We start from the raw sequence: 18966 nt of genomic DNA on the forward strand, positions 1-18966 counted from the left end.
TGTGCCCACAGGACTGAGCCCTGGACAGTAACTGGTCATCCACAGCAAAGCATGGATGTTTTCTCTGAGAAAACAACCGAGTGACCCCACGTGGGGCAGTCTGTACACCAGGAGGCTCGGCCCTAGGCCAAGAATTTCCAAAATGTGAGCCCCTGCTGGAGAGTCTGCATGGACAGGCTGTTGGCAAGTTTGTAAAGAACTCGGGAGGATGCCAGCGGAGTGAAGGCGTCCAGAGGGCTCTGTACCTAAGCCCTGTCCTGCCTGCCAGTCACCCTGAGAAATGAGCGCTGCCAGCCAAGTGTCAAAGATGGAAAAGGCAAGACTAAGATAGATGACTGCAGCCATGAAATTAAAAGATGCTTGCTCTCTGGAAGGAAAGCTATAACAAACCTAGACAGTGTATTAAAAACCAGAGACATCACTTTGCCAACAAAGGTCCATATAAGTCAGTTATCTATGGTTTTTCCAGTAATTATGTACATATGTGGGAGCTGGACCATAAAGAAGGCTGGATGGCAAAGAATTGATGCCTTTGAATTGTATTGGAGAAGACTCTTGAGAGTCCCTTGGACAGCAAGGAGAGCCAATCAGTCAATCCTAAAGGAAATCAACCCTGAATATTCATTGGAAGGACTGATGCTGAAGCTGAAGCTCCGATACTTTGGCCACCTGATGAGAAGAACTGACTCATTGGAAAAGACCCTGATGCTGGGAAAGGAGAAGGAGGAGAAGGAGGAGGAGAAGGAGAACAGGGCAGCAGAGGATTAGATAGTTGGATGTTATCACCGACTCAATGAACATAAGTCTGAGCAAACTCTGGGAGATAGTGAAGAACAAGAGAAGCCTGGTGTGCTGCAGTCCATGTGGTAGCAGAGTCAGACACGACTTAGCGACTTAACAACAAGAAGGCAGATGAGCAATTTACTCAAAATCACAACGATGACAAGGATGGGGTGGAGGGAGAGGAGCTCGGAGAACTTGTGTCTGTTGTAGAGCAACTGATGCCAGCACTGTCACGGTCCCCGCTCCGCTCTGGGTGCTGGGGAGGAGTCCCACCTGCAGGTGCTCACCACCCCCTGCCGCCGCCTGGGCCGTTACAGCAGCCGTGGCGGCAGGTGAAGCCGGGCTGCTCTGGGCCGCCACGTCAGTCCCACCTGGATGGGATTAGTAATCTGACTTGAAGCCAAAGGATGTTCTCATTTCTTACACTGAGCCATGTGCTCGAGAGAACACTTATTACCTTATAAAAGCAAAAATTAGGGTGTACTATGATTCTAAAATCTATGCAAAGAGGCTGATTTTCTGTAGACAAACAAGCTCTAAAGCAGGCAGGAAAGGTAATGAAAGGCTGTGACACAAGCCCTGACCTTGGTAAAGGCCATACCAATCCTGTCTCACAGACGCCCCTGCAAGTGGTGTTGGAATGTTCTGTTTATTTACTCTTTGAAATGTCCCTTTCCTTGTCCTTCCACTAAATGTAAACAGATCATTTTAAAGTTAAATAAGGAAGTGGGATTAAAATGCTAAATAATTTAGAGGAAAAAACAGATAAGAGAAAACAACTATTTTTTTGTCCTCACCACAAGGAATCTTAACCACTGGACTTCCAGGGAAGGTGGGGTCTGTGACACAGCCACCCATCGCTGATGGATGGAGAGGCCTGCCAACCTTCGGAGCCCAATGAGCAGCCTGCAGCACACGGATGCTGGGGCAGCAGCCAGAGGAAGGAGGCTGGCAGGTAGAGCGCTGCCCAGCTCCCCCATGTGGGATACATGGGGCTCCAGTGCTGCGGTGTGAGCTCCCCGCTCCCTTGGCCAGCACTGCCGTGAAGTGTGCTTCTGAAGGAAAAACGATTCGCTGGACACTTCCTCCAGTCACCTGCCAGGAAGGCTTTCCGGCAGCGTGAGAGGCTGAGATCCCTGACGACAACGCACTTCCACCCCTGGGGCAGAGAGGCATGAGCCCGGCAGTAACACGAACGCTGCCAGCTCCAGGGACCCAGCATGACTGCTCTGAGCCCGAAGGTCCCATCGGAGCGGCAGACCAGACATTACCAGACCAATGAAGGTGTAGTACTCCAAAAGAAAAAAGAATGTCTGCTGAGTGGCTTTACAGATTCAATCAAATGAAATCTCCTTTCTCAGAAATTCACAAATAACACTTAATATTCTTTTTCTAGCTGAAAAACCTAAACTAAACAAAGATCCAATCTGTTTTATGACAACTTAGTTTTGGAGAAAGGGTAGTGAAAATGTAATTTTCGGTTTCAAAATCAGGGCTTCTCTCTCCATTTCTGAGGAATGTGGAGCCTCCAGGAGTTACAGGTGGCCTGTCATCCTCCAGGCAGGAAAGGCTAGCAGTCCATCTACAGTACACGGCAGTTTTGTCTTCACTCTCATAATTTCATAAGAACAACACTTAACCTTATTTACGTGTGATCTGACTCTGCACTGTTATCAGAGCCCACAAAACCAATTATTCCACTCATTCAAGGATCCTGCTCTGGTAGTTGGAAAAACACTTCACTAAAAATGCCTGAGTGCTGTCAGCAGGCGACACCTTCCCATCAGAAGATAACTCCCTTCTTCACAGGAGCCACGAGGGGCTTGGAGAAGAGTCACCCCTCAAGTAGCCTCCCTCCTCTGGACCGCCTCATTCACGCAGCACCTCCCCACTCCCAGGCTAGTGCATATGTACACAGACACATCAGAAAGGTCTCTGAGGGACTTCCCTGATGGTCCAATTGTTAAGAGTCTGTCTTGCAGTGCAAAGGACACTGGTTCGAACCCTGGTCCAGGAAGATCCCACAGGCAGCAGAGCAAGTAAGCCCATGTGCCACATACACTTGAGCCCGTGCTCCAGAGCCCCTGAGCCACAACTGTCGTACCCATGTGTCACAACTACTGAAACCCGCATGCTCTAGAGAAACCACCGCATGAGATGCCCATGCACCCACAACAAAGAGTCGCCCTGGCTCGCCACAACTAAAGAAAGCCTGCACACGGCAACAAACACCAAGCACGGCCAAAAATAAATAAGTAAATAAAAATTATTTTAGGAAAAAGGTTTCTGAAACCTTAGACACTCCCTCAGCTCATGTCAGGTGTCTGTAGAACCGTGTAGCATCCAACAAGAAGGCAAGCAGTCAGTGTTCTGTGGCAGCCTGGACAGGTGGGGAGTTTGGGGGAGAATGGATACATGTACACATATGGCTGAGTCCCTTTGCTGTCCACCTGAAACTATCACAACGTTATTAACCAGCTATACCCCAATACAAAATGTTTTTGGTTTTAAAAATAAATTTTACAAGTGAGTCACTGTCCTGATACCGTCACCCAGGTGCCCGAGTGGGACAGTCTGCTCCATACCAACTCTCCCAGGAAGCTACTGCGTGCCTCTGTTTTGTTTTCAACTATTTGTTTTTACGTGTTTTGCTGTGCCGGTTCTTGAGCTGTGGCACTGGGATCTTTCAGTTGCGGCATGTGTCTGTTTGCGGTCTGTGAACTCTTAGCGGCTGCACACAGGGCTCAGTGCCCCTGGAGGGACGGAACCCAGGCCCCTGCACTGGGAGCGGGGAGTCTCAGCCCCGGGCCTCCAGGGAGGTCCCACAGTCCCTGCGTGGCTGCCTGTCGCGGGTGCGCCCGCTGTGTTCTGGGCACGGGTCAGGAGGTTCAGCCTCCCGATCGGAGGCGGGTCCCATCTGAGTACCTCTTGGGGCCGGCGGGCGCCCCCCGCGGGCGTAGAAGAATCGCACGTTTAGAAAAACAAAAGCGTGAGGTTTTGCTTAAATTTTTGAATATTTTAAATCTCTCAAAAAACTAAGCTTGGTTGCTTTCTCATCGGCTCATCTGTCTAGGGGTCCAGGACCGCGGGTTTCTCGTGAGCGGTGCCCTCGCCCCGACCCCGCCTCTCCGTCACGACGGCTCCGCCTGGACCTGCGGACAGGGAGGCCCTCGGTCCACAGGCCAATAACCCGCGCAGTCCCAGGGGACTCCGGGCAGCGCTCCCACCTGCCCACCGCCCTCCAGCTGTCTCCACAGCGGATGCACAGGCTGCGCGCCCGGCGCCCTTCACACGGCCGGGCGGGGTGTTGGGTCGCCGCTCTGGGGGCGCGGCCCGACTCGGCCTCACACCCCTGGTCTTCGACCCAAGAGGAGCCACCTTACCGGGTGACCCTCAGCCCCGCTCCGCCCAGGACCCCACACCCCACAGCGGAGACTCCTCGCGCAGGCAGCTGGCATCCCCTTCCGTGCCGCCTCCAGAGTCCAGAATCCGGAGTCACCGACCTGACAAAAGACCCGGGCCTCGCTGTGTCCACAAGGGCACCTTCCCGGAGAAAAACACAAAGCTCTGATTTCAGAGGGGCAGCGACCTCTTCTGGGACACATCATTCTGACCACGTATTAAAAAATAAGTGATAAAACACTTGTGATAAGTGATAAAACATCAAGTCACCTCTTGACTCTTCAGCTGGGTACTTTGCCGATGGCTGCCCTTTGGTATTCCTCCCACCTGGGCATCCTTTTTTTTCTTTCTTAATTGAAGTATCCTTGATTTATAATGTCGTCAGTTTCAGGTGTACAGCTAAGTGATTCAATTATACATATACCTCTATTCTTTTTCAGATTTTCTCACATAGGTTATCACAGGATATTGAGTAGAGTTCCTTATACTATAAGTACAAGGTAAGTCCTTGTTGGTTACCTATTTTACATATTAGTGTGTATATGTTACAAACTCCTTATTTATCCCTCCCCTCACATTTCGCCTTTGGTAACCATAAGGTTGTTTTTGATATCTGTAAGACTATTTTGTAAATAAATTCATTTGTATCTTTTTAAAAATTCAGATTCCACATATAACTAATGATTATCTTTCTCTGACTTGCTTCACTTAATTTGACAATCTCTAAGTTGCATCCATGTTGCTGCAAATGGCATTATTTCATTGTTTATGGCAGATACATATGCCACTGTGTGTGTATACACACACCACATCTTCTTTATCCATTCACTCACTGACGAACATTTAGGTTGCTGCCGTGTCTCGGCTATTGTAAACAATGCTGCTCTGAACACAGAGATGCATATACCTTTCTGAACTAGAGTTTTTATATTTTCTGGATTTATGCCCAAGAGTGGGATTGCTGGGTCAAGCAGTAACTCTATGTTTAGTTTTTTAAGAAACCTCGATACTGTTCTCCACAGTGGCTGCACCAGTTTACATTCCCACCAACAGTGTAGGAGGGTTCTGTTTTCTCCACACCCTCTCTGGCATTTATTTGTAGACTTTCTGATAATGGCCATTCTGACCTCTGTGAGGGGGTACCTCACTGTAGGTTTGATTCGCATTTCTCTATTAATTAGTGATGTTGAACATCCTTTCACGTGCCTTAGGAATCTTCTTTCCCCCCATTTTGGCCGCACCTCACAGCATGTTGGATCTTGGTTCCCCAACTAGCGATTAAAGCCAAACCTCCTGCATTGGAAGTGGGGAGTCTAAACCACTGGACCACCAGTGAAGTCCCCAGATAGTAACTTTTGAACCAGATTTCTCTGAAAGGAAATGTACCCTCTAACCAGGCCAGGAAAAAGTCTGAGTTGGAAGGTCAGAGTGAAGGCAGAGTTGTTTTAAGTCATAAAGTAACACTATACACCAAACTGATGGATTATTTCAGGAGCATTAAAATGGCAGTCCTTTCTGCTAGCAATTAACATAAATTAAATGCTGATGGGAACTTAAGGGTACCCCAATACTTCATTTTACTATATTTGTGTTTTAATGTATTAGAAACAGTACGCACTTCATTATTTCCTGCACTGCAATTATCACTAATGGATTTTACCACAATGAGATCCCACCTGAATTCTGGATCATTTGCCTGATTTGTTTCTTTATATCACAACTACAACAACAGCTCTTTTGTTTGTAAGTGACTTACAGGAGGAGGTTTTCAGCTCTGCAGTCAGGCTGAGTCTCTGCACTCTCACCCACTATTTCCCCGGGATGGCTGGCTCCTTCTGACCATCACAACCATCTCACCTGTCTGTCAGGGGGCAGCAGCTGGCAGCTGACCTTGCTTCACATGCTCACAGACAGAATGGTCGAGCCTCTGCTGTCACTTGCACTAACCACTCTGCACCCGTTGCTCACAGCCCTGGGCTGGAGGGGAGCAGCTCTCAACACAACAAAGCTCATCACCCACAGGAGAGTTCCCGCACGGCCCAGAGGCTCCAGGAAGCCTGCAAGCAGCACCACTAGTCTCACAAACAGATCGTCTGAGGAATGTAGGTTCTCTGGTAAGAAACTACAAGAGGGTTGACAGAGCTTTTAGAAGTAAAAGGGGGAGTTCTTTTCTCCCAGGTCCTGGGACTCCGAGGCCAGGAGTGCATAATTAGGTTATTTCTAAGGAACTGAAGGTGCTCAAGCCCTCCTGAGGTGCCTTGAGCATGAACCCTGCTCAGTCCCCAAGGAGCAGAAGTGCCCAGCTTGTGTCCTCGTTCACCCAGCTCTGACTTCCACACAACAGGTGCTGGTAAAGCGCCTGCCTTCAGAAGCCGTTTCATGAGGCAAGAGCATTTTTACTGGTTACGTGTCACTGATACCCCATGCACAGCTCAGCATTGCTAAGTGCATGGTTCCCGTGTGTGTTTACGTGTATTTGGTGCCTCCTCCCTGATAGCTCAGTTGGTAAAGAATCCGCCTGCAATGCAGGAGACCCCAGTTCAATTCCTGGGTCAGAAAGATTCCCTGGAGAAGGGACAGGCTACTCCAGTATTCCTGGGCTTCCCTTGCGGCTCAGCTGGTAAAGAATCTGCCTGCAATGTGGGAGACCTGGGTTCGATTGCTGGGCTGGGAAGATCCCCTGGAGAAGGGAAAGGCTACCCACAGTATTCTGGCCTGGAGAATTCCATGGGCTGTACAGTCCATGGGGTCACAAAGAGTCGGACATGCCTGAGTGACTTTGACTTTCACACCACTAACTGGAGACGCCATACTGTGTTGCACCATTCTGATGACTTCTAAAGCTTTTTATTCTAGTCTTTCTCCTTTCTTTAATATAGTTACATCTCCTCTAACAGCGTACGTGCTATCTTTTAAAACAGGAGGAAAAAGAGTCAAAGAGCCACTTCATGCTAATCAACCTTCCCCCTGAATTAAAAAACGCACAAAACAAAAACAAGTTAAAGGAAGCCTGTCTCTTTCCCATAACAGCCCATAATAAGCCAAAGAAACCTTAAAAAGGGCTATGTGGGAAAGCTTGCCAGTCCTCCCAGGGGCACCCTTTGGGGAGAGCTCAGATCTCTGGATCATGCCGGAGAGGGAAAGTGGCTCACAGGACGGTTCTGGGGAGAAAGGGGCTTGTAGCCCAGACACCCCTCTCCAAGGACATCTGCAGGGCTCTTCTGTACCCCAAGTGAGCTATCCCTGGGCCAGCCCGCAGGCAGCCTCTGGGGCCTGTACCCACCTGGTCACAGCCCGCATCCACCAGCTCCTGCAGCATCTGTCGGTTCACTTCTGTGGCAGCCGAGGTGCCCGACTCATTAGCAAAGGGGAGCAAGGAGTATCTGATCTCCCGCAGGGCTTTCTGGTACGGCCCGAACTTCGGGGCACTCCTCATCTGCTGCTGCCGGGCGGTGTCCTTGCCCCCCAGGACCTTGCCCCCTAGGACCTTGGTGTCCAGGGCGGCGTCACTGCCCGGCCCCACAGGCGGCTGCTTTAGCCCCTCCCGGATCTCCTGCAGCCGCTGCCGGCTGTTCCCCGAGTATGTGGTGGCGGGGAAGGTCTTCGGCCGCATGGTAGGCCCAGGCTCCTCTGACCATAAATACAACCTTCTTAAAGCGTTTTATTGTTTAAGAGACAGGACCAACAGTATCAGTTAGCTGTAAACACGCTTTCACAACAGTTTTCTTTTGAAAGTGTCCTTTCCTTCCATTTTTGTAGTTCCTGCAGAGAACCAAACATTTTCCAGGGTCTTCATTTTGAAGATCATCTCCACCTGAAAAGGAAAATCAGAAGGTGTTCATTGGTGTTTCCCACATGATGTTAGCAGTACTTTTTGGTGATGGTTTAGTCTCAAAGTTGTGTCCAACTCTTGCAACCCCATGGACTGTAGCCCACCAGGCTCCTCTGTCAGTGGAATTTTCCAGGCAAGAATACTGGAGTGGGTTGCCATTCGCTTCACCAGGGGATCTTCCTGACCCAGGAATAGAACCTGGGTCTCCTGCATTGCAGGCAGATTCTTTACCAACTGAGCTATGAGAGAAGCCCCTTAGCAGCATTGCTGGTGTTTCCCACATAATGTTAGCAGTATTTTTTAGGACCGAACAAACTCAACAACAACAAAAAAACGAACCTCCTAATCAAAAAATGGGCAGAAGACCTAAACAGACATTTCTCTAAAGAAGACATACAGATGGTCAACAGGCACATGGCAAGATGCTCAACATCACTAATTATTAGAGAAATGCAAATCAAAACCACAATGAGGTATCACCTCACACTGGTCAGAATGGCCAACATCAAAATGTCTACAAATAACAAAAAGGAGAAAAGGAAAGATATAAGCATCTGAATGCAGAGTTCCAAAGAATACCAAGAAGAGATAAGAAAGCCTTCTTCAGCGATCAATGCAAAGAAATAGAGGAAAACAACAGAATGGCAAAGACTAGAGATCTCCTCAAGAAAATTAGAGATACCAAGGGGACATTTCATGCAAAGATGGGCTCGATAAAGGACAGAAATGGTATGGACCTAACAGAAGCAGAAGATATTAAGAAGAGGTGGCAAGAATACACAGAAGAACTATACAAAAAAAAATCTTCACGACCCAGATAATCTCGATGGTGCGATCACTCACCTAGAGCCAGACATCCTGGAATGTGAAGTCAAGTGGGCCTTAGAAAGCATCACTACGAACAAGGCTAGTGGAGGTAATGGAATTCCAGTTGAGCTATTTCAAATCCTGAAAGATGATGCTGTGAAAGTGCTGCACTCAATATGCCAGCACATTTGGGAAACTCAGCAGTGGCCACAGGACTGGAAAAGGTCAGTTTTCATTCCAATTTCAAAGAAACGCAATGCCAAAGAATGCTCAAACTACTGCACAATTGCACTCATCTCACACGCTAGTAAAGTAATGCTCAAAATTCTCCAAGCCAGGCTTCAGCAATACATGAACCGTGAACTTCCAGATGTTCAAGCTGGTTTTAGAAAAGGCAGAGGAACCAGAGATCAAATTGCCAACATCTGTTGGATCATCGAAAAAACAAGAGAGTTCCAGAAAAACATCTATTTCTGCTTTATTGACTATGCCAAAGCCTTTGTGTGGATCACAATAAACTGTGGGAAATTCTGAAAGAGATAGGAATACCAGACCACCTGACCTGCCTCTTAAGAAATTTGTATGCAGGTCAGGAAGCAACAGTTAGAACTGGACATGGAACAACAGACTGGTTCCAAATAGGAAAATGAGTACATCAAGGCTGTATATTGTCACTCTGCTTATTTAACTTCTATGCAGAGTACATCACGAGAAACGCTGAACTGGAAGAAGCACAAGCTGGACTCAAGACTGCCGGGAGAAATATCAATAACCTCAGATATGCAGATAACACCACCCTTATGGCAGAAAGTGAAGAGGAACTCAAAAGCCTCTTGATCAAAGTAAAAGAGGAGAGTGAAAAAGTTGGCTTAAAGCTCAACATTCAGAAAACGAAGATCATGGCATCCAGTCCCATCACTTCATGGCAAAAAGATGGGGAAATAGTGGAAACAGTGGCTGACTTTATGTTTGGGGGCTCCAAAATCACTGCAGATGGTGATTGCAGCCATGAAATTAAAAAACACTTACTCCTTGGAAGGAAAGTTATGACCAACCTAGATAGCATATTCAAAAGCAGAGACATTACTTTGCCAACAAAGGTCCGGCTAGTCAAGGCTATGGTTTTTCTAGTGGTCATGTATGGATGTGAGAGTTGGACTGTGAAGAAAGCTGAGCGCCAAAGAATTGATGCTTTTGAACTGTGGTGTTGGAGAAGACTCTTGAGAGTCCCATGGACTGCAAGGAGATCCAACCAGTCCATTCTGAAGGAGATCAGCCCTGGGATTTCTTTGGAAGGAATGATGCTAAAGCTGAAACTCCAATACTGTGGCCACCTCATGCAAAGAGTTGACTCATTGGAAAAGACTTTGATGCTGAGAGGGATTGGGGACAGGAGGAGAAGGGGATGACAGAGGATGAGATGGCTGGATGGCATCACCGACTCGATGGACGTGAGTTTGAGTCAACTCCGGGAGTTGGTGATGGACAGGGAGGCCTGGCATGCTGTGATTCCTGGAGTCGCAAAGAGTCGGACACGACTGAGCGACTGAACTGACAGAGGATGTAGAGAAAAAGGAACGCTCTTACTCTGTTGATGGGAATGTAAATTAATACAGCCCCTGTGCAGAATTGTACAGAGGTTCCCAGGAAAACTAAAAATACAGTTACCACATGATCCAGCAATCCCACTCCTGGGCACACATCTGGAGAAAACTCTATTTCAAAATGATACATGCACCCCTATGTTCATAGCAGCACTATTTATTAATACAATAGCCAGAATATGGCAGCAACCTAAATGTCCATCAACTGATGAATGGATAAAGATGTAGTACATATACTCAATGAAATACTACTCAGCCATTAAAAAGAATGAAATGCCATTTGCAGCAACATGGATGGACTTAAAGAGATTATCATACTAAGTGAAGTAAGTCAAACAGAGAAAGACTAATACCATATGACATCACTTATACGTGAAATCTAAAATATGACGCAAAAGAGCCTATCTATGAAGCAGAAAGACTCACAGGCATACAGAACAGACTTATGGTTGCCACGGGGAAAGTTGGGAGGGGGACTGTCAGATTAGGAGTTTGAGGTTAGCAGATACAGGCTATTATATATAGAATGGATAAACAAGATCCTAATGTATAGCACAGGGAACTATATTCAATATTCTGCAATAAGCCACAATGGAAAAGAATATGAAAAATAGTGTATCAGTTCAGTTCAGTCACTCAATTGACTCTTTGCAACCCCATGAACTGCAGCACGCCAGGCCTCTCTGTCCATCACCAACTTCTAGAGTTCACTCAAACTCATGTCCATCGAGTCCATGATGCCATCCAGCCATCTCATCCTCTGTCATCCCCTTCTCCTCCTGCCCCCAATCCCTCCCAGCATCAGAGTCTTTACCAATGAGTCAACTCTTCGCATGAGGTGGCCAAAGTACTGGAGTTTCAGCTTTAGCATCATTCCTTCCAAAGAACACACAGGACTGATCTCCTTTAGAATGGACTGGTTGGATATCCTTGCAGTCCATGGGACTCTCAGGAGTCTTCTCCAACACCACAGTTCAAAAGCATCAATTCTCTGGCGCTCAGATTTCTTATGTGCATAATTGAGTCACTTTACTGAAGAGTCGAAATTAACACAACACTGTAAATCAGCTGTGCTTCAATGTCAAAAAATGAGTTTTTGATGACAACGTTTAAAAAGCTAAAGTATCTTTCTTTTTAAAGAGAGAAAAGCTCAGATGGGGGAAAGCTGATACCATTAGACTCTGTGTGAACACGTGCCTGCAGCCTGATGCAGGCTGCACAGCTCTGAGGACCTGGTTCTTCCTCCAGCTGGAGTGTGGCAAGCCTGCACTGTGTCCAGGGACAACCCCCTCCCACCTGCTCACCACGTGAACCTCAGGGCTCCCAGCTGTAAACCTCTCCAGAGCAGAAGGCCCCTCACCGACCCAACCTCGGAGACCCTGCTGTTCACCCCCAACCTCCCCACCCACCCAGGCCCCAGCACCTGAACTGTGAGAACTCAGGGTGGAAGCCGCTGCCCACTGCCTGAGTCTGTGCTCTCTCCTGGGCTGGAGCTGAAACCTGCCCCCCAGGGGGTCTCGGGAGAGCACTCAGCAGGGGCTGTGCCCCTTCTCCAAGGCTTCAGATGCAATATTTCTGATGTTTACACAAAACCACTGTAAGAAGCTGCACGACTGCACTATACTGCTCAGCCAGAAAAAGTACTAAAGCTCTGACACAAGCTGGTCATTCAGTCACTAAGTCGAGTTGGAGTCTTTGCAACCCCATGGACTATAACCCACCAGGCTCCTCTGTCCGTGGGATTTTTCAGGCAAGCATACTGAAGTGGGTCACCACTTCCTTCTCCATAGGATCTTCCCAACCCAGGGATCGAACCCGTGTCTCCTGGATTGCAGGTGGGTTCTTTACCGCTGAGCCACCACGGAAGCCAACAGGCTACAATGTGGATGAACCTTGAGGACATTATGCTGCGGGAAGGAAGCCAGACACACAACAAAAACACTATGTGACTCTAATGAGGCAAATCCAGAGACAAGTGGACTGCAGTCACCAGGGCTGGGCTGAGAAGGTTATTACCTAATGGGTACAGAGCTTCTGTTTGGGACACTGAAAAAGTCTGGACTGTGGCAGTGACAGTGTGGATGTATTTACTGCCACTGAACTGTACACTCAGGAATGGTTAAAATGATAAGCATTACGCCAACTCATCTAATGTTCATATCCAGCGGGCCAGGGTCTGACCATGCTCCCCCTCCAAACACAGCTGTGCTGGGAAAAGCCGGACCTCAGCCCTGGTGCTGACACAGTGCACCCCGCTCACAGATGGAGGTCTGAACGCCTGGAACCCCTCACCGACAGGAAACACAACAGGGAGCAGCTCCCCAACGCCACACACTCCCAGATACTTTTGAGTGCCTGTGGGTCCCACAAACATTCCGATTATAAAGCCAAGCAGTGCAGGAGAGACCGGACATGTTTGCATTTACACATGAGCTAAGAAACACCAGGGGGAGGGGGGGTGCCCCTGAACGGAATCCAGGTCAGACGTAGTGGTGTCTGTCCTTTCTTTTCCTCCCCCTCAACATTTCATTATGAAGATTTTCAAACATACAGAAAAGGTGACAGAGTTATTCAGTGACAGCCCCTCAACCTGCACCTGGGAAAGCTCCTTGTGCAGAGGGGGCGGGAGGACCCCCGCTCCACGCTCTCATCCTCTTCCCACCGTGCTCGCCTAGGCACGCCTGGCTTCCTCGGTGATGGTGCCAGACACCTACCGGCAGGCCTGTCCTGCCTGTATCACTAGGGAAGGATGAAACTTTCCTTCAGTTCCCACAAAGAATCCAAGTATTTTCTCAGCTCGAGACCTTGTATTTTAGACTTTAGTTTGATGACAGTTGATTTCATGGCAAAATTATGAACTTCTGAAAGCATTTTTCATGAGAATACTCATCAGTCAAATTACGACTGCAGCTGGAAATGAGCCCCTCTGACACACTACAGTATCATTTTAATAAGCGCTCTCAACCAGAATTTCAAAAGGTCCTAAGGGCCCTATGACCTAGGGTCTCAAGGGTCTTAAAAAAATGAGGGTGGGCCTCCCTGGTGGCTCAGTGGTAAAGAATCTGCCTGCCAATGCACAAGACATGGGTTCGATCCCTGGTCTGGGAAGATCCCACATGCCATGGAGCAACTAAACTGGCGTGCCAGAACTATTGAGCCTGTGCTCTAGAGCCCGGGAACCTCAACTACTGAGTCCATGTGCTGTGACTACTGAGACCCTGTGCCTAGAGCTAGTGCTCGGAGACAAGAGAAGCCACCCGCACACCTCAACGACAGTAGCCCCCGCTCCCCACAACTAGAGAGAAAATCTGCACAGCGCCAAAGACCCATCACAGCCAAAAATAAATTAATAAAATTATACAGGCTTCCCAGGGGCACGAGTGGTAAAGAACCAGCCTGCCAATGCAGGAGACATAAGGGACGCGGGTTCAATCCCTGGGTCAGGAAGATCCCCTGGAAGAGGGCATGGCAACCCACTCCAGTACTCCTGCCTGGAGAATCCCATGGACAGAGGAGCCTGGTGGGTACAGTTCATGGGGTCGCAAAGAGTTGCACATAGCTGAAACAACTTAGCATACATTCCTGGTGGTGCAGTGGTTAGAATTCTTTGTTTTCACTACTGAGGCCAGAGAACTAAGATCCCACAAGCCACGGTGCACCAAAAAAAAAGGTGGGGTGGGTAGCAAACAAAGCAGTCTAATGTTGGGAATTTCTTGGGTATCATCAACTGACTTAAATTTATCTCAGAAGAAACTATAAGACACTGGAATTTAAAAACTGCAATACAACTCACAAAACAAAACTCATTTTCAAATCTGGGGCTGAGACGATGGCTAAGGCCTATCCTGAGTACAGGCGGCTCCACTAAAAACAATATGAGAGCAGTATTCTAAGCAAACCTTAATGTGGCCCTATCAAACTCAATTCTATCCTTCAACCAATCCCGGAAAACGTTATCAGATGTTCAAGAATTTTTATTCTAATTCCTCCAAGTGCTTCCCAACTTCACTGGCTGCCAAGCACACATTCAGCACCGACCAGGGAACCGATGAAACCCACGTCCTGTGGGACCCACACTAATGACATACGGCATTTTTTTTAAAGTGTTTCTTGGACCTAAAATTCGAGTTATTATTTAAATCGTATCTTTACTATAATTAACTAGCAAAGCTGAAACGAGATCAGGCAGCCAGGCCAGGCCTCCAGCCAGGTCCTGATCGCCAGAATCATAAACCACCACGCTGATGGCCGACTCCAGGGCTGCCCCAGCCAGGAAACCCCATGCCAGGGCCACCCCTCACCTGGAGGGTCCCTGAAAACATCCTTCCAATCAAGGGCACAATCACAAGGTTTCAGAGGGCACAGAGGTCTTCCACATGTGCCAAATGCTGTGCTGGACGGTACGTCAGGTTACCCAGGTAGGATAGAGCCTCACCTCCAAATAAGTTTCTGACCCAGGGAAAAGAAACCACCACATGCCTTATTGGCTTTATACACGACATCGGTATGATATATATACACAGATATCCGTGTGTGTGTATACCCACACAGACACACACATTATGAATAACAGCATAAAAACCATCGAGCTATAGAAGTCTGTAACCAAGACCACCATGCGGAATGAGCAGGCCGGGGATAAACGTGCGGTCTGTTCTGTGCAGCACTCCTCACAGCAAGCAACCCAGCAAGTGAGTCTCCTGTGTTCTTTCCACACCCCAACAGGGCTTCCACTCTGAGAAGCCTTGCCTCCTTCCAACACCCTCCTTTCCCAGGGTCAGACACTTCCTGGCCAGGGCTCTGACCACCTGAGCCACTGCTGTGGACAGAGGTGACGGTCACTGTCCCCGGAATCCCAGTGAGCAGGCCTATTCAGAGACCTCTCAGAGAAAGGGTCGTGTCACCAAAGCTGGAAAGGGGAAAGGGCTGACATTGGACGGAGGAAGTGTGAAGCTATTCCTGGAGCCTGGGACTTCCTGTGAAAAGGCTAAAACACAGAAGAGAAAGACAGGGAGATAACTGTGGGGGGGTGTGTGGGGGGGGGGAGGGTACCCTCTGGGTCAATTTAATGAAAACACAGGAGTGGCACTCCTGTGAAGCAGGACAGGACTGAGTTAATGAGTAAGGAAAAAGGCAGTCCTCAGCACTCCAGCTCAAGATCACCGCCTGGAGTCACGACCCTAAACGGAGACCCACTCCATTGAAAAGCCAACTTACATCCTCAGAAAGGTTCTCACCATCCTAACTGCATTTAGAGACTACAGGATCTGCCTGGCACCACAAAATCAGAACGGTTAATAATAAATGCAAACCAATGCTACAAAATATGAGTTTTCACTTGTCCTGCAGAAAAATTCCTATGAACGTCAAATATTGGCACACAGACAAAAATTAAGTAAAAAAAACCACCTGTCACTACTAAGTTGACAGATGGCAAGAGATACAAAGTTTTCCTAGAGTGAATGGCAAACATTGAACAATGTCAGAGTCAAATTCCCACCCTAATTTTAGCATTGTAACTGTTCTCTCTCTGTCCAAGGGTATCAACCTTTGTTGGCTTTAAAGCAACCAACAGGGAAGTGAGCAGCAAAGCAGGCTACCTACCTTCAGGCCCCAGCAGCCTCCACAGGTGCTGCTGTGATAAAACCCAACCCCATCTCCACAAAGAGCGGCAGCCACCCGCACACAGTGGGGCTGGGGACCCTGGACTGCTGAGGATGGACTGGTCTTTAAAAATGATGGAGATTCAGAGAGTTTTTTTAGAGCAGATTTACAGTCAAAGCAAAGTAAATGCAGTGAATTGATCTTTCTTCAAACCCATCATTCTTTTAAAAATCAGTGAAGAACATTATTTAGAAATTTCACGTTATTATGACCATGAAATAAAATACAAAAGCAGCTTTTCAACAACTAATCTGTTTTTTCCAATACAAATCAGAACACCCCCCCCCCAAAGTTCCCCAAATCTTTCCTGTGAATTTACCGAGTATTTATCAGCTTCAACACCTCTCCCCACCCCCAGCCCACACATGCAGTGAGGTTTAGGAGACCAGGGCTGGCTATTTACAACAAGATATTCAAAATAACAAGGCATCTTATTTTAAAAACATCCCCCCCACCCAAAGGAAAGTCCCTCCCACCAACCCGGGGATTTGCTAAGGAAAGAAAGAAATATGTACAGCCAAGTCAAAACTACTTCAAGTCAGATGAAGAGCTGCAAGAACTCTCTCCAGTTCAAAAATTTCGAGATTCTAGTAATTCACCTTAATAATTTTTCATGACAGTTCTGCTCAGATATGTTATTCAATAAACTGCTTGACTTTTTGAGATTTATTAAATGTTCAGCAATTTTAATTTCAAAGGAATGCTGGTATATTCACTAAACAGTGACCAAATTTTATGAGGTTGAATATAACACAGTGTCTTGTTAATTATAATTTAAAACAGACTTTCTTAAATAGTCTGTGCATTCTTATTTTGAAGATTTTCCTCTTACTGCCTTGTTAATACATTTGCTAAAGAAAACAAACAAACAAACAAAAAACTGAAAAGATACAAAGTAGCTTAGTCTCTAGATTGAGCGCTCAAAAAAGGTGATCCATCGCAGCGAACGGAGCTTAAATTCAACTGAAAATATGGACCAAAGTCTCCTTAGCACAATTTTCCTAATAATGCGCCAGGAGTTACTTTCTCCATTACTAAGGGAAGGCTGTCAACTCCTGGGTTAAAATTTAAACTGAACACCTGTGTGAACAACACACATTTTGTGACTTTCCATTCAAGTTTCTTAGTAAAATGTGGCCAAACTTTCCTCTGAAAACGTACGTATTCGCTGACCACTTTGGGAAGAGAGCTGCCTGGCCACTGACTCTACCTGCCAGGCGCTGGACCCCGCGAGGCCCCGGGCGGGGGCTCCAGCCGGGATTCCAGCCCGGCGAGACCCCGGCCCCGCCGCCCGCGGACCGCACGCCCAGCGCACCGGTCGGGCCCGGCCGACGCCCGCGGGCCGGGCAGGTGTGCCACCCAGGCCCCGCCTGCCCCCGCCGGCGCCCCAAGACCGCGAGCCGGGTCGGAACCCGGCCCAGAGCCGGGCGCGGGGGGCCCGGGAGGCCCGGCTCCGGACCGGGTCGGAGTGGGGGAATTATTGGGGGAGGGGGCGGCCCGGCCGGAGCGGAGCTAAGTCTTGGCGGGGGACCACCGCCTGCAGGGGCGAGGGGCGGGGGCCGAGGCGGCCCGACGGCGCGGACACCCCCCCGGCCGAGCGCGCGGCCCCGCCCGCCGCCCCGTCCCGGGTCCGGACCCCACCGCCCCGCTCACCTCGCGCCGTCTACGCCGTCCGCGGCCGCCTGGCCCGCAACTCCGGGGCCTCGCGGGGGACGCCGGGCCCGGGGGCGGCCAGCGGGCGGGGACACGGGGCGCCGGCGGGCTGGCGGGCGGGCGGCCCCATCTTCCGGCGCTAGCGCCGCGGCCCAGCGCGCAGCCCGAGCGGGACATTCGCTACATTGTTGGCATTCCTGGGCCGTCACGTGACCGTCGCGTCAGCGCCACCCCGCCCCGCTCCCCGCGGCGGCGGCGGCCCCGCCCCTCTCCGGCCCCGCCCCTACAGCCGACCCAGTCCCGCCCCCCGCGGCGGCGGACCCGCCTCACAGCCAGCCTGGTCCCGCCCCCGGCCAACCCGGTCCCGCCCACGCCGGCCCCGCCTCCCGCGCGTCAGGCTCCGGACTGTCCGCTAGGGCCCTCCGGCCCCGCCCCGCCCTCCCGCTCAGCTCCCGGGGGGAGCCCAGATCCCGGCACCTGCGCCCCGCCCAGCCCCTCACCTGGACGCGGGCCTCCGCCCTCACCTGCGCTCGGCCTGGGCCGGCCCCCTCCTCGCTTCGTGTGCGGGGAAAAGGTCCTTCCCTTGCTCTGACCTCGACGACAGAGACAGGACTAACTAAAACAAATAGGCTGTAAATAAAATGGACTTTACAATTTATGAGTGAAACACCTAATCAAATTTTGGAATTGTTTGCAATAGTGAAAAATCAGGAAGAACCTAAAAGTCCAGCCGTGGGGAACAGTGGGGAAATAAAATATGTAAAATAGCTGTGAAACGTGAGTGTAGATAGACTTCAAAAATCATTGCAGAGGGGAGAAAAGCGAGATGCAGAACTATATATACAATACAACAGCGTGTTTATAAATAAACAAAATGTCACAAAACCTATCTGATCAAGTCGTGTGTACTCGTACCAACAAGGTACGTTCACGCGGAAATCATGACAGCTGTGGCCGGACAGCAGGGAGGCTGGAAACTGGACTCAGGAGGAAACTGGGGGCGTCATCTTTCTCTCCAGTCTTTGCTTCTTTATTTGGAACAAACTGTCCGAATTTTAAAATTTGTTGATTCTCAGTGATTAGGCTCAGTAATGTATGCTGTGTTATTATTCTTTGTGCCTTTTTTTAAAAACATCTTTTAAAATTTTTCACATATACAGGAAACAAATTGGAAACAAATTTCCAGATAGAGTCTCACTTGAGGAAACTGATATAGAGTAT

The 18966-nt window shown here is 48.9% G+C and overlaps 1 protein-coding gene across 1 annotated transcript in view; it reads right to left on the reverse strand.

The window, feature by feature from the left end:
- Positions 1-17978, reverse strand: part of LATS2 (large tumor suppressor kinase 2) — a 34342-nt gene extending 16364 nt beyond the window's left edge. Inside the window, exons 1-2 of the mRNA XM_025262817.2 lie at positions 17746-17978; positions 7469-7999 (exon numbers count right to left, since the gene is read on the reverse strand). Coding sequence (XP_025118602.2) covers positions 7469-7798 — 330 coding nt within the window. The 5' untranslated portion in view covers positions 7799-7999; positions 17746-17978. The remainder of the gene's footprint in view (positions 1-7468; positions 8000-17745) is intronic.
- Between the last annotated feature and the right edge of the window lie 988 nt (positions 17979-18966).

This window comes from Bubalus bubalis, chromosome 13 (genome assembly GCF_019923935.1).
Source record: "Bubalus bubalis isolate 160015118507 breed Murrah chromosome 13, NDDB_SH_1, whole genome shotgun sequence".
Classification (NCBI taxonomy): Eukaryota; Metazoa; Chordata; class Mammalia; order Artiodactyla; family Bovidae; genus Bubalus; species Bubalus bubalis.